Source organism: Daucus carota, chromosome 5 (genome assembly GCF_001625215.2).
Source record: "Daucus carota subsp. sativus chromosome 5, DH1 v3.0, whole genome shotgun sequence".
NCBI classification, from domain to species: Eukaryota; Viridiplantae; Streptophyta; class Magnoliopsida; order Apiales; family Apiaceae; genus Daucus; species Daucus carota.
Window position 1 is genome coordinate 38380489 of NC_030385.2, and position 16476 is coordinate 38396964.

Genomic DNA, 16476 nt, shown 5'->3' on the forward strand with positions numbered 1-16476 from the left:
TTAATAAAATCAATAATTTATTCTAAATAAAAATATATAATTATATTAAAATCAGAAGCAAACACAATTAAATACTATATCTATTAAAATTAAATTGATTATATAATCTGTGTATATTTATATAATTTATTTAGGATTCTATTTCAAAATAAAAATTCATGACAACCAGGTTAGAACCGTAACTTATGTTCACCATATATATTCAATATAGTTACATCTCATAAAACAATCATTTACATATTTTTAAGTTTTGAATTCAAGTCAAGTATTTATAAAGTTAGTAAAAAAACATGATTAATACTTCTAATACTAATATTTTAATTATTTTTTTGATAAAATTGATCACACAAAAAGATTCAGTTTTTCTACAAGATTTAATTATTAATTTTAATTTTTTTTTAATTTTTCAATTCATATTATGAAATTATTTTTCTTTTACATATACTTATACATATACATACTAATAGAAATTAATGTTGGGGCTTCTTACTCTTGGGGGCCTTAGACGATGGCCTAAATGGCCTATGAATAGCGCCGCCCCTGCACACTGTTGCATGCATGTAAAAAAATATTGGCACGGCCGCATGAGAGAGATATCGAGGGGGAGAGGGAGAGGCGGCCGCATGAGAAAGAGATATCGAGGGGGAGAGGGAGAGGCGTACCTTGAGAAGGATCGATGGTAACATTTGTTTGTGACTGCGCTATCACTCCAAATCTTAACAAGAAGAAGAAGATGAAGATCAAGATCAAAATTTCAGACATGCCAGCGATCCTCTTGTCGAATCCAGAACTTAATATATTTGATACAAACCACATAGAAATGAGCTTATGTACCAGGTTGTCGGAACGATTTGGACACGAGTTCACAGTACTTGACACTCCCGTTGAAAATATCAAAGTCCGGGCCATACATAACGTGCTTGTTCGTGACACACTGACACTCGTAAAATAGGAGTCAAATCATCGATTCAAAAAAGAAATTCGACTTTTTACAATTTATATGAGAAATGTCAAGAAAGACTATTTCACCTACTAACGCAGACTCGACACAAAGGGCCTGCGCACAGAATGTCAATATATACATGTTGATTCCACATCTTTTCATGGAATTAGAGCCGTACATGAATTATCAGTTTATCACACAAATTCATAAAATTAAAGAGTAATATTATGAAAAGAAATTTACAACACTTGTTGAGATATCTAGCATTATTTTAGATTAAAGTCGACAACCTTGTTAAGAAAGATTAGATGTTATTTTTTTAATTATGCATTGAATGACTGAATAAGCAAGCGCTTCATGATTAGATTAAGGACTAATTATACAGCCTAATGAGACCGCTTAATTCAACAAGAAATTTCAATTACCTGCCAACAATTTGGGTTATCAATTTTCGTTCTATGTTGAAATTGCTAATTAACCATAATCATTCTTTTGACTTTTTTTTTATAAAAGTTAAAAAAAATCAATGAGATGCCCGGTCCGAAGACGTATCGACATATCAAAAAACTAGTTGTTTTAATTCTTTTTACCTAATTTTTAGGTGTACAAATATATACTTCCATTTATTATTTTCAGATTTTTTTCTTTGAATAAAGTTTTAATGTTTTTATTTTATTTAAAAAATTTTGAAAATAATATATATGAATATATTTTTCCCACTTTAAATCATGTAAAAAATTGAAACAATTATTATTCAAAATGGAGGGAGTATCAAAAATGGATTGTTGAAAAAATTAAATAGAACGAGTGAGATACCCGGTCGTGGAACTCAGGAGGATATCTCGTTTCTAAATATGTACTCTATGTAATACTCCTCGAGTGGCCGAATGGGTATGGGGTTGTTAATTTTATCAAAACTGAAAATAACTATTCTTGTCACTTTTTAATCAAAAAAATAAAAAGAAATTCCTATGACTTAATATAAAAACTTAGGTATTTTGACCTATCCTCAATCACATTACACTTAACAAAGTACTGTATAGGACAAGAGATAGATGAACAACGCCGATACCATCGACGAAGCAAAGCTTGGACCCGAGAAAATATTAATGGAGTTTGCGTCTATATTCACTGATAAAGTGAGATCAACAAAAAGAACACAATTTATATTCACTGAGATCATCCAGACTTTATAGTCCAGACTATACAAGTGTAACTTCAGAACTCCCTTCCTGCTTGGCCTGAAGTCTGGAGTGTGGAGCAAGATCGCTTCATACAAATTGCACATATTAAATAAAACCGCCTTAATTGTTCATATCCTGACTTCCAAAAAAAGAATAGCTGAACAAAACAGTAATATAGCCCTGACTGCTGGATCTATACGGAATACATAATTCAAAGAGCCTGGTTACAGGTCAAAATTTGCTACACCCGATCTGTAACAAACAAATTGCTACCTAGGCACAGACTACAACTACAAGTAAAAGATTTAAAGGAAGAAGATAAGAACATATCAGTCAGGGGTCAATGAAGAAGCATTCTCTACACATATACACTAATTATAAAGATAAAAAAATGGTTTCTACCATTCAGCCTATCTCAAGAATGCCCCTTGGCGAGAGTGTACATTTATAAGTCTTCAAGTATCACCGTCATATTTGGACGTAGAGTTTATATAGTCATTAAGCCGAGAATTGGCACCTCTTCAATAAATTATTCTCATAGAAAATAATCAGGTGGTGGCTTTCTGGCAGGAGCTCCTCTTGATTCCTGCATTCAATTCACCGACATACAATCATACCACCATTTAACACAAGCTTTATATGTTTTTCTTATTCATTAGAAATATATAATTCATCAATCGGAGATTTCAGAAATTTCAAATTCTAGTTAATAAGTCCTACAATGTCATTGAGGGAGGCCACCAAAAGGAAAAAAAGTAACCTTCTGAACTTTGATTTTTAAATGATATATCACAAAATAAAATATATGCATTCAAGAACCTGTAGGACTTCAAATACACTGAAATACTAAACAGCAATAACAGTAAAAATGCAGCTTCATAACTTTGCTTCTTATTACTTAATGGTTGAAAGTTGCATAATATATAATACACCAGGGACGTTATCATGCCATGATACAATTTAAACTTTTCAATCATCACCAGCTACTAATACCTGAAGAAACCGCACATACTCATTCTCAAACAGCAGTTATAGTACTATGCGAAAATCCATGAGTTTAAACATGACAACAGTTTCAACTAATCTGTTAAAAGCACGTTCCCTGCCTCCAAAAGGCATGGCCATGACATTGCTAATCAAACTGACAAGCTATGCTAGCTAGAAACGAAACAGCAGTACACATAAAACACAACCCTTAATGTTATTTCACGAACCTGTGGTGCTGCTTCAAAAACACGGAATTTCTTATTAAGATTCTCATCAAGCTCAAGAATGGCGGCTACGTTACCACATCTGCAACACATTCAAGCATGAAAAAAGACATTGATTCTCAGATAATTTTGAAGAATAATTTGGATCAGTTGCTAATGTTACCTATAGCAGTAATTTGGAGCTGACCAGACGGTAACTATCTGGTTATTGAACATCCATTTATAACCTTCCATGACCAATTGATGGGCACGGCATATGTAGTCAATGTTATTTGTGCGATTAAAAGCATTAACAACACTGCCACCAAAGAGAAAACCAGCACCACGAGGACTCAAACCCCAACCATCAACAGTATCTTCTGGATCAGACCATAGTAGCTCACACATGGCACCATCATGGGGTACTTCTTGCTTTCTAAAGATGGTGCGTATCTGTCATGCAGGGGCGGCTTATGTCAATATAAAGCATCTATTAACAGCCAAAACAGTGGGGGTGAGCTCTCAAACCTGGTCTAATGTGGAAATAGACGGAGATAGACCTCCATGAACGGAAAATATCTTGTTCTCAATTAAAGCTGAAAGACTGTAGACAAACAGTACTTGAATGATTTAGTTTTATAGAGCTTAACAATATTAACATGAACCAAGGAAGTGTTTACAGCAACTTAACAGAAATTTGTATGCATATCTGCTGTATCTGCCCGGTCAACATACTATGAATAAATATAAATATAATATATATAAACTAAGATACAAACCAAGAGAAACCAACCTATATCACATCCACCCCTATTATGACATCACCCACCAAGGGCCCACCCTGGCCCCTCTCAATCCACCCTGGGCGCACTAGAGCTTTACCAAGAGCCCAAACTTGGCCCCATCCCAACCCTACTGGCCCCCATCCAGGCCCACCTCAGAGTTCATCCCCGGGCCCCACAACCCTTCCCATCTCCTTAATTGCATTGGTTTGTATTTAGTTTTTATTTTAATGACTGTGTATTGGAGTAGGACCCTATGTGTGTGTGTGTGTGTGTGAGTGTGTGTGTGACTTGATAAAATGAAGAAGAGAAATATGTGATCATGCATACACAAACACACACACACACACACACACTCCATTAACAAAACTAAAAACTTGACAACGCAAATTGATCTACATATTAAAGCATCAAACCTAGGAGATGTGGCTCCATTTTTTTGTGATGCTTTAACGAAGTAGTCAGCATGAACAGAAAAATAATTTTTTCACTTTTTACAAAATAATGTAAGGGCATTACTAGTTTAATTTATGATCTTAACATATGAAAAATGAAACAGAATGTGCAGGTATACTGGTAAAACTAATAGTTTAGGTATATTTGTAGTCTATACTGTATTCCGTAATGCAAGACTAATACTAATCTTCTGAGGGAGTATTCAGACCTTAAGTAATCAAATATATCTGTGCAATATCTCCAAACATTGGCAGATCCATACTTCCTAAGGCACTCATCGTAGAATCCATAAACCTGGCAGAGAGAACAGTATAAATTCAAGAATAAAAATGCATAACTAAAACATCCAAAGTATAGACCAAACCTGAGTGATTTGTCGGCTCTCGTGATTTCCCCTAATTAGTGTTATTCGATCCGGATATCTTACCTGATTCCCACAAAAAACTTTTGTTGGAAGTTGGAATAGACATAACAAGGGCATATTTGAATGAAAAATTACAAAAAGCAAGCAACTTGAAGAATTCCCTTTTTGCAAATTTGTACACATGCTAAAGATGTAAGAGCATCTCCAATAGGCTCTCAAATAGGCTCCTAACTCAAGATATAAAGAGGATGATGAAAAATTGAGCTCCAATAGGTTCTTGGTAGCTCTTAAAAAGCTTAAGAGCCTCTTCTCTCTCCTCTATTTTAAGAGCCATGTAGTAGCTCTTAACTTGTTTTTATTAATAAAAAATTCAAGCTCTTAACTTGTTTTTATTAATAAAAAATTCAATCCCTCCACTACATGAATTTGAATCTTTGACATAGTGGGTTTAAATTTGAATAAAATATACAATAGTGAGAGGATATAAAGAGCATTGTTGGAGTTGTCACTCTTAAAATTACACTATATTACTAAAAGCCATATTTTTTATATTATATTTAGGAGCCTACTAGAGGCTGTTGGAGATGCTCTAAAACCTGAGTACTTTTCCAATGAAAAAAACTGAACCGTCATTTGGACTCTCCACATAAACTTTAAAAGAGTAATAATTTACTTCTTAGGGATACTTACTGCTGGCATCCTCCAAGAAACATTAAATATGGGTACCCGTATTACATCTTTTGAAGTATATATGTACAGATCATATAGCCAAAAACAATTACATACAACACCACAGTAATTGATATGTGATACATAAAATTGGTGAAATCACGTTTCCAATTTAATAATTTGAGATATTCTATCGATCAGGCCATTTGTAAACTTAATATACGGACATCGACATTCTGTAATTAAGCAAAGCCTGTCTTAGCTAACGATGTTTTTGAGAAAATTTATAAACAAAGCCAACATGACCTGTATCAGTCTTTGAACTATGCATCCCTAAAACTAGGCCTCACCTATTGCGCTAGCACATCACAGCTGCGGAGAGATGCTACACGCTACTATAAGCAAACTCCTTAATAATGTGATAGTCTCTTGACCACGCCAACAAAGAGACTTGAGAGTAATTTAGCTTACTAGTGTTAGCATTCCCTAAAATACTAAACTCAGCCGATTTCCCTTCTTGAGAACTTTATATTCTTGCTTTCATAGCTACCTTTATGTAGTACATGATGTTATTACTTATAGGGTCCTGGTCCCTGGCATGCGACTGCCAGGGACCTCTTCACCGGCATATTACTTCCTGGCCGTTGGATTGAAAAATAAAAGTAAGTACAACACATGCTTAAGCTGATGCAAAGAGAATTCAAACTATTCGGACACCAACGCCTAGTTTTTCAATATGCTCCATTGCAATAACACCTTCTGAAAATCTTATACAGCAAATCTAAATAACTACAGGATTTCAAATAATTCATCACATTTATTAATGAATTTTGTGAATATATTGATTGATAAAGATTTTTGTGAATGCAGGTATAATCATTATTAATAAAATTGGAGTCACTAAAAATTTGTCATCTAAGAAAAAGTGAGTGTTATCGTGTTCATGAACACACATTATAAAATCCATTTATTTGTACATAAGAATATTGTAAACCATGAGAGTAATACTTCCATCCCAAATGAGATGAGCCTTTTGCTCCTTTCACACATATTAAGGAGTATTAAATGGTTGTTCGTTTTTCCATTTTTACCCATATTTATTGTGTTGACTTCTTTTGTATATTAACTAGTGATACATTGAAAATGATAAATAAAAGAGGGTGAGTTGTTGCTAAATATGTATTGAAAAGTGAGAGGCTCAAATATTTTGAGATTATTTTTTTTCCAAAAAGATCATCTCTGATTTGGGATGGAAGGAGTACTTAGTATATAGCCAGATATCTTTATGATTTTGTATCTCAGTTGGTTGCTCGGTACAGCTTTTTGATGAAACTCTTGTCTTGTTGAAACTTGAAAACAACACTGCTCAACTAAAACTCCACTATTTAATGCCACCCCGTGATCTAGAATTCTAGATGCAGTATCCTCATTCAAACAAAAAAAGATTTATTACATTTATATTTATTTCAGCAATTTTGCATTAAATGTCACAAACAAAAAGATTATATGCACATATCTCTCTGTATGCATAAATCATCTACTCCTTTGTTTTGTATGATAAGCAAAAATGAAACACCACCGAACCCAATATGTGTCTGTCAATCTCTGACATTTGAAAACCCCTTTTCACCTAAACACCACCTCATTCAAGATTCCTGAAGAAAGGATTTTTAAGATGCTGGAGTTGATCAAGAAACCAAGCAGAAAAAACAGGGGAATTGTAGTCAAAATGAGGTTTCTGCACAACAAAAAATTTCAATATGAAAACACAACAAAACTGTTTTGTTGCAGATATTTCAAATGGCTTCTTTGGTTTGCTCTATCATCTTATTTCTTTGTTTCTTTTCTCATATCACATACCCCTAATCCCGTCAAGCCTGTTTCTTCTTCTTTCTCTAAAGCCTCCATTTCTCGTGCTGTCATTGAACCACAAATACCGCAAAGCCATCAAGGTATATATAAATCAAATGTGTGAGTGTTTTTTGTATGTGCAATGCAATTTTCAATTTAAAATTTTAAAATAATTTAAAGTTTTTCTTGATTATGATACAAGGGGTTTTGTTTGTTTCAGGCTTATTGAATGGAATGAAGGTGTTTGTGTATGATTTACCCTCAAAATACAACAATGCCTGGCTGTCAAACGAGAGGTGCAAAAATCATTTGTTTGCTTCAGAGGTGGCGATACATAAAGCATTATTAACCACCAGTATTCGAACTCTTGATCCAACACAAGCTGACTTTTTCTTCGTCCCGGTTTACGTGTCCTGTAACTTCAGCACCATCAATGGATTTCCAGCAATTGGTCATGCCAGGTCGCTTTTATCCTCAGCTGTGCACCTCATTTCGACAGAGTATCCGTTCTGGAATCGTAGTCGAGGATCAGATCATGTTTTTGTTGCGTCTCACGATTATGGAGCTTGTTTTCATGCCATGGTTAGCCACATATATTACAGAATATGCTTGTGCTTCCACAGCATTATTAGTTGTCTCTCTGGGATTAATTTTTCTGATTATAAACTAAATCATTCCATCCCAAAATTGTCATGTACTTTGCATGTATTTCCTAACATTTTGTCTCTTGTTTGGGAAACTAGGAAGATGTGGCTATGACTCATGGAATTCCAGAGTTCATGAGGAATTCAATAATATTGCAAACATTTGGTGTGAAATACAAACACCCTTGTCAACAAGTGCAACATGTAGTTATTCCCCCCTACATTTCGCCTGTAAGCATACAATCAACGCTTCGAAATTCGCCGATCAATATCCACCGTGACATCTTTGCCTTCTTCAGAGGAAAAATGGAAGTTCATCCCAAAAATATCAGTGGACGTTTCTACGGCAAGTAAGTTATCTCTTTCGGTCTCATTTCTTATAATAATTTTTTTGTGAAAAAAGTTGAATTAATTTTTTTTGCATGTGTTTAGGGGGGTACGGACGAAAATATTAAGAAAGTACGGTAATGACAGGAGATTTTACTTGAAGAGACATAGATTTGCCGGTTACCAGTTAGAGATTCTACGCTCAATCTTTTGTTTGTGCCCTCTCGGGTGGGCCCCATGGAGTCCGAGACTAGTTGAGTCCGTCGCATTGGGTTGCGTGCCGGTCATTATAGCAGATGGTATCCGGTTGCCCTTCTCCTCTGTGGTGAGATGGCCCGAAATATCACTCACGGTGGCTGAGAAGGACGTAGGGAAGCTGGGGGAGATTCTTGAATATGTGGCCCTGACTAACTTATCAGTGATCCAGAGCAATTTATGGGGCCCGGAGACAAAGCGGGCCCTTCTTTACAATGTGCCGATGGAAGAAGGAGATGCTACGTGGCAGGTCCTCTCTGCCTTGTCTTCGAGACTAAGTAGGCCCCGCTATAGTGTTTCAAGCGAATAGAGAGGGGCCACGTTGGACGGAATGATGACATGGAAGTGAGACCAAGTGAATGCACATTACTTGACTTTAGCTGTTGAGCTGCGATTAAGAATGTGGGTGGGGTATTGTTGGATGACAGGCAGTGAAATGGGGCCCGCTTGGCCACGGAAGATCGATTCTTGGTCACTTGGGTGTTGGGTAGCTTGCGGTTGGCGATGGCTCATGGGTATGGTTATGGAGACTGCAGATGTGAAGTTATATGAAAAATATAGAAATTGATTTAAAATTGAATTGATGTTCATTAGAGGAAAACTGAATTGATGTTGAAGATTGAATCGTAACTGATTTTTAAAGATTATTTAGAGGCAGTAATTCGAATATATTTTAGAAAGAATTTGAGAGGATAAATGAATTTTGGCTTGAATTCGAATATTTTAGATAAAATTTATTTGTGCCAAAGTCCAAAAATATAAACATTTGACTCAAGCCTAGAAAGAAAGAATGATGATATTGTAAAAACTAAAAACCACAAGCTATAAAAATGTCCTGAGATTGAGAGAATTAAACTCGATTTCATTGTTGCCTGAACAGCGAGTGAGAGAGCAGGAAATTAAGAAATGCATTACAGTTTTTAGGCATCAAGTTTCGAGTGTCTGAAAGGACAGGATGACAACAAAATCAAAAAAATCCGACCTGCCGGATTCGAACCAGCGACCTAAGGATCTCTGTTTGAAACAACTACAGTCCTCCGCTCTACCAACTGAGCTAAGGTCGGGGATGTCCTAATATGAGGTTTTTCGGGATAAATTACAAAAACTTACTATTAAGACATAAATAGATTTGGGCTTGTGGTAATAAGCCCATTTTCAATACGAACGTAAGGTTTGGGGTAATAAGCCCATTCTTAATACAAACATGAACTTTGTTTTTGCAACATTTTAATGGTCAATGTGTAGTGATAAACTCTTACAGTAGCCCGTTGGGCTTTTAGCTGATCATACTGATTGGTCTTTAAGATATTTATTTATTTATACAACTGTATGATTTGAAATATAAGTAAATCAAACAAAGGCAGAATATTTAAGCTCTGGGTATAAAATTTATATAAAATAATATGATAATTGATATGAGATATTTTATTTTATGTTATTTGTATAAATTTGTAATATCATTTCAATCAAAATTTAACACATATTTTAAAAAAAAAATTACCCAATTTTGAGATATTTGAATCAAAATTTGACACATATTTTATTAAAAATTTTATATCCAACTTAATTCCGTGTATCAACCGTTTTCCAATCAAATCAGAAGTGTTAAACAGTACATTATACACACCAAATCTCCAAATCATTTATCAACCACCTTATTTCAACACGCTCCAGTACAAAGCAACAAAATAAACAAACATCATTTCTTTCACTTCCTCATACTTTCTTGGAGGCTTGGACGATCAACTAACTAATTATCTTGCTTACATTTTGCAGCAAGTGGCCCCGTCTCAAACCATTCCAGTCGCACTGTAACTTTTCAAGTATATCACAAATACATCACTCATTTAACCCACGCCCACAAATTAAAAAACCCTGGTTAACACTCAGGTGTATGCTTATGGTCTCTCCTAGAATCCTGGCAATAATCATACACCTTATAGTTCCTCTGCACCCATGCCATTGCTGCGTACTGCTGCCGACTAAGGCCACCAGTTCTTGCCGGAGAGGCCGAGGCGGGGCGACAAGATGCTGGAGCACTAGTTCCACATCCAGCTATCTTGAAGCTGTTGTACTTTCCTACAAATGGTTGATATCTGTAATCTGCTTTGTATTTTCCTCCTTCTGTGGCCCATGATGAAGCATCCCAAATCGAACCATAAGCCCACATAGGCTTCAGTGGAAATGTTTCATCAGATTTTCTCGCGTATCTTCTAATCGGCACATCATCCACCAAAAATCTGCACTCATGATCAAATATTATCCTGTCAACACTCATGACTCATCACCTGGTGATAAGATGGTGAAAGCAACTGAGCAAGAGTGCAAGACTCATGAAGTGATATGTGTGTATTGTGACACATGCATATGACTCCAGAATCTAATTACAATTTTTGGAGAAAATATTTTTTTATGTGTCGACAAAAAACAAAATTTTTGACTAGTATAAAATATTAATCATATGCTATGATAAAATGAAAACCAATAATTATATATTCTACCTACCTTTACCTGCTAAATCTTTTGTTTTATCATACAGATTTTGTTAACACGTATACCCCACATATACGTGTTTTTATTGCATGCATGGAATATGTCTGTGACATAAATATGTAGAGATGAAAAATTGGGAGGCCATGAAGAAGATTAATTATATGGATAAAAATAGAGGGAAAATATTACATGATTTCAGAAGGGTTCCACAGAATAGCATAATTGTGAAAATCTTTGGTGGGATCGAACCAGAGATGAAACTTCATCTCCCTCCCAGTAACAGTAGTTCCATCCCCACTTCCTTTCATCCACACATTTGTTTGAAGTGTATAAGGCTTGCCTGGAGTTGTTCCTAGGAACTCAAGATCAATCTCATCATGATCTCCTGGGTAGGCTTCATTGTTTGATAACTGACAAAGTCACAATATATACCAATTTTATTTGTTATCAATGATTTTCAATCAATCACTTTCATCATCAATAAATTAGTAAACAGTAGGTATCTGATTGATACTTACGTAGAAACAAGTAATGACTCCTGCTGTGTAACCTGCTTGGAGCTTCATAGCAACACCAAAGTAACCGGATTTGTACGAATTAATTGATTTGAAACCACTTCCTACATTTGTAAATAAAATAACATAATTAACTTTAGATATATATATATATATATATATTTCTGCATGTATATTTAATTTGAGCATGACAAATATAAACATGCAAATTAATGTTGCACCAAGTGTGTAAGTGTTGTTCTACTAAGCTGCAGCACATGCCACATAGGGAGAGGGGAGGGGGGAGGGGGAGAGAGAGGAAGAGGAAGAGGGAGGGAGAGAGAGAGAGATAGAGAGAGAGAGAGAGAGTGACCTGAGCTTCTATCAAGCCAAATACTTAAGGAGTTCTGGTCTAGAGTTTGATGCTGGGAGCCCCAACGACTCCGAAAGCCTTGACTAAAACCCATAGAACGAACCCTAGAGCTCGGGTAATAGCCAGGAGAAGGTGGACCTTGAGCATAACTCGAAGATGAGTACAAAAGAACCATAAGAAGAAAACCAAGGAGAGCCATGAAAGAAAAGAAGATAAACAGACAATGTGAAATACTAATAAACAAAGTGTCTGGTCTAAAGAAGATAGAAAGAAGTAAATGATCTGTGGGGAGAGTATTCCGAATAGAAGATACATATATAGGGGATAATAGTGCATGAAATGGTCCTACAATGGACATTCTACGTGATAAGGAGGTTAAGGGGAAGTTAAACAACTGGACAAAACAAGACCATATTGTAAAAGAATCGAAAATTAGAAAATTGCATGAGACAATATGGCGGTTTTTAAGATCATTCATCCAAGGCGTAGCAATGCATATAATTAAGAAATAGTTAATTATACAAAATGACAATAATTTGAGTTTTCTTCTTGAACCACAACTTTTGAAATGACAATAATTTGAGTTTTTTTTTATTATTAGATACATGATTTTGTTGTCTTGTGGGGGCCGGGGCCGGGTAACGTTTACATGCTTGTTTCCAAACGATGCTGGTACGATCTCATTGACAAACAGAAGGGTGTTGCTTTTGCCAAAATAGATGACAGCATGTGGAGCATTGAGTTCACATCACCTCTTTCGAACCTCAAGTGTGTGTGTCTACTAATAAAGTGGTATACGTGTTTATCTAAACATTTCTCCGCTATTTGTATACTCCATTTCTTCACCTTTTTCTACGTACATCTCATCACACATTACTTCCGTTTGCACTATATATAATTATTAAGTAGTTTGTTTGTATTATATGCCATGAATTAGGAGGAGGAGCATGCAATTGTATATTTTTCTATCATCCAATCGAATATAAAATTTGAGATGGACAGATATAAATATTTATCATTTGACCAGATTTAAAGTCCTTTTTTCTCAACATAAGCCAAAGACAAAGCCAAGTTAGGACTGGAAAATAAAATGCTAAAATTATTTGAGGGCACGTTGTCACAATTTAATTACAACCAGCCTCATGTCGACTCTGGCGTAAAGACATGTACGTGTTTGACTATATATATTATGTAGAGTACAGGTTAAAATGCAAAATAGGCATTCCTGCAAAACATCATCTTCTTATGATTAGCTCCCAGTATGCCAGGCCTCGTGATCACAACTCACGAGTATGACTGTACTAGGCCAATGGATTTCCGATTTCCCACACGTATTTACACGGGTTCACATTCAATGGATAATCAAAATTTAGTTCAAAACAGTATTGAGTACAAATTTAGACCCGACTTGTGGCCTGTGGGGGATCTGTTGCTCTGCATGATTGTTTTCGATTTGCTATATTGTTACGGTTCTTACACTACGATAATTTTAGGATGGATAATTTATGATAAACAACGCTGTAATTTCTCACTCGATTTTGAATCCACAGCTTCGACCATAGTTAATAGGGATCACATTTCTTGGGGAAAAAAAAAGAGGAAGAAACATTTCATCATTCCGTACCCTACCTTGATGTAATTTGTAAACAAAAACAAAGTGGTTGTACCGTACGGAAACATGCATTATAAATACTCCCGTATTGATAGCAAATTGGTATGGTAAGCTATAACTTTCATATGGACAATTTTATTTGCAGGAAATTACTATTAAGCCTCTTTGTCAGATTAGATGGGTTCAAGTTAAGCGTAAAGAATGTTGAAAACCTCCAAATATTTTGTCTTATTTTGGCCGCTCTTGGCCTACCTTATCAATGCACCAGGACTCGCTCTCAAATTTCATTTTTATATTATTATCAATCAATCTTATCATAAATCATCAATTATCTTCGATATAGAGCCACCATTATTATCGTATGTGACTCACCTCAAATTAAGGGAAACATATTACCAATAATTTGGGGATTAATTGCAAGATTTTATATACTGTTAGAGCAACCCCAATGCACGCTCTCCTTACTCATATTTGGTCTAGTTTGACAAGATTTAGGGGTTAGCATCAAAAATCAGTCCTCCAACGCAACTCCCTATCTTCTAAAAATTATAAGGGAGAGAAAATTCATCCCCTTATTTGAGGGAGCAAAAAGCCAACCCCTATAATGCCACATCATCAATACTATATATATAATATAACATATATTTACTCCAACTCTACCTCTTCTCACATATATTACCTTAAATATTGAATAAATATTAATTTTTAAATTATAGGTAACAAATTTAGGTAATACCATTGAAGTAAAACAATTTTTTGCTTACCTATATTTTAGGTAACCATTATTTTATTATTTTTTAGATAACCAATATAGGGATTCCGTTGGAGATGCTCTCTCAATATCCGGAAACTGTGCTGCCTTTCCAATAATAATCATCTAGTCATGTAGATTTATTTGATTTGCACGAAACCTCAAACGTTATCTTGTCCAGCTTCATACATTTATCACTTTGCTTCATTACAATTATCAAGTAGATTTATATAGTTACATACATTATCACTTGTGCGTGGAAAAATTGCTTTTATATAAGTTTTTAAATTATCTTTTTGTGTTTTTTTCAGCAAAAATCTGTTTATTGTTATTATCCGCAAAGGACCTAAAAAAACAAGTTCTTTGTCGGGCTATGCATCAAATCCTTATCGTGTATGAAGCCGGACAATTCGGTGTGACCACTTAGGCTGGCCCAAACGAGTATTCATTCATCTGTTAATCGTAATAGCAACTTGTCACTGCTGAATCATTTGTCTCTATAGATACATGGCAAAAATCTAACACGAAAAAATAATTCTGAGGTTCTTCTCCTTCCTCCTATTTCAATGAAATGATTCCTGTCAAAAGACAAGATGTCAGCTCGTTGATCGACGACTTCGTATACTTTCTTCCCAACACGAGATTGCTTTAAAGCATGTTCAACAAAGAGTCTGCTGCTATTTGACTCATATACAAGCATTCCGAGTTACAAGTTACTTCCTCCGTCCCTTCCATTCTTTTGCATTTTCTTTTTTGGATGTCCTATCCAATTCAAAACTTATCCAAAATAATTAATGGGTCCCACCACTTCTTCATTTTTCATTACTTTTCACACTACTTTTACTCCCATATCTTCTTTTTATACATTAAAAATCAATGGGTCCCACCACTTCACCCACTTTTCTTTCCCTTTTCCACTACTTTATACATATTTCTTAGGAAAATGCTTGGTGCACATAATTGTGTACAAAAACATGTACATAATGACATGTGGCGGATTTTAATTGGATGGCCCCCCTACATTTACACCAACCACCCCAATTAAAACCCACCACATCACTTGCCACATCATTATGTACAAATTTTCTGTACACAATTATCTGCACCTAGCACTGCTCTATTTCTTAACCTTGGTGGGAGTACATTTCATCCGTAGAAAGACCTCTGGTTTTTTATTCAATTTTTAATAGAAACATAGTTACTCCATCTGTCTCTCTCATTTCTTTATAGTTACTATTTTGGGATGTTTTTCTCATTTCTTCTACTATCTCATATTTAACAATAAAAACTACTATTACACCCACTACTTTCCTCTCATTTTAATAATATTATTAAATATTATTAAATATCTAACTTTACTCATTTTTCATATATTGTCTTGGTATCCGTGTCCCCCTCCAATGTAAACAATTGAGGGGGACGGAGGGACTAGTAATTCTCGATGGTAAATTTTGGTTGATGAATGAATAATAGATATTAACGTACCTCTACATTTAAGCTAATTTTTTTAGTGAAAATAAGTCGTTTTTATGAGAGTTAGTGTGCAGCTAGAAAGATCATACGTGTCCCACTAGAAAAATATTTTTAATATATGAATCAGTTTGTGCTATGATATTTTTATATCATTCTTAAAATAAATTAATTGTTCACATGTTTTCCTCCCTCTTCTAAAAATTAATATTGAGGTGTCACGTAAAATATACTCTTGCCATCAAAAATTAAGAAGGTGCTTGCAAAGTTGTAATGCATAGGACTCGTTTGGACTAATACACATATTTTTATTGAACATATGAAACAAAATTTTCATTGATCTTCAATAAAAAATTATTCTTATTCTGATGTTGTTAATAATCTTAAACGAATACTTCACAGAAAAAATTCACCCCCATCACGTATACATTGATATATTAAACTTTTTATACATATTTTTGTTTAATATTATTTATTTCTTTTTTATGATAAAATTTTATATTTTATATTCAATAAAAATTAATAATAATAATTAATATGCATACGCGAAAAAATCAAAAAGAGTATGTGGGGCGGAGGTGTATAACCGAAGAAAGTTAATCCTAAGCTGCGTGCATC

General features: G+C 34.7%; 3 protein-coding genes and 1 non-coding gene across 4 annotated transcripts; 1 reads left to right on the plus strand and 3 right to left on the minus strand.

Annotated features, from left to right (window-relative positions):
* Nucleotides 1-2232: 2232 nt before the first annotated feature.
* On the minus strand, nucleotides 2233-5051 carry LOC108219706 (serine/threonine-protein phosphatase PP-X isozyme 2). The gene is made up of 6 exons (XM_017393207.2): nucleotides 4920-5051; nucleotides 4764-4849; nucleotides 3846-3921; nucleotides 3502-3770; nucleotides 3342-3420; nucleotides 2233-2713 (listed from the first exon to the last, which is right to left on the minus strand). The coding sequence occupies exons 1-6, from the start codon at nucleotides 5034-5036 to the stop codon at nucleotides 2663-2665; spliced, it is 678 nt and encodes a 225-aa protein (XP_017248696.1). The 5' UTR covers nucleotides 5037-5051; the 3' UTR covers nucleotides 2233-2662.
* Nucleotides 5052-7067: 2016 nt separating this feature from the next.
* On the plus strand, nucleotides 7068-9354 carry LOC108219704 (probable glucuronoxylan glucuronosyltransferase F8H). Its single transcript, XM_017393204.2, has 4 exons — nucleotides 7068-7540; nucleotides 7660-8021; nucleotides 8183-8433; nucleotides 8516-9354. Exons 1-4 carry the CDS (start codon nucleotides 7264-7266, stop codon nucleotides 8973-8975), a joined length of 1350 nt encoding a protein of 449 aa, XP_017248693.1. The 5' UTR covers nucleotides 7068-7263; the 3' UTR covers nucleotides 8976-9354.
* A 287-nt stretch (nucleotides 9355-9641) lies between these two features.
* On the minus strand, nucleotides 9642-9729 carry TRNAY-GUA (transfer RNA tyrosine (anticodon GUA)). The gene is given in 2 exon segments: nucleotides 9642-9677; nucleotides 9693-9729. It is a non-coding gene; the product is annotated as a tRNA-Tyr (tRNA).
* A 575-nt stretch (nucleotides 9730-10304) lies between these two features.
* LOC108219705 (probable xyloglucan endotransglucosylase/hydrolase protein 32) lies at nucleotides 10305-12410 on the minus strand. Its single transcript, XM_017393206.2, has 4 exons — nucleotides 12026-12410; nucleotides 11677-11777; nucleotides 11348-11568; nucleotides 10305-10905 (listed from the first exon to the last, which is right to left on the minus strand). Exons 1-4 carry the CDS (start codon nucleotides 12381-12383, stop codon nucleotides 10545-10547), a joined length of 1041 nt encoding a protein of 346 aa, XP_017248695.1. The 5' UTR covers nucleotides 12384-12410; the 3' UTR covers nucleotides 10305-10544.
* Between the last annotated feature and the right edge of the window lie 4066 nt (nucleotides 12411-16476).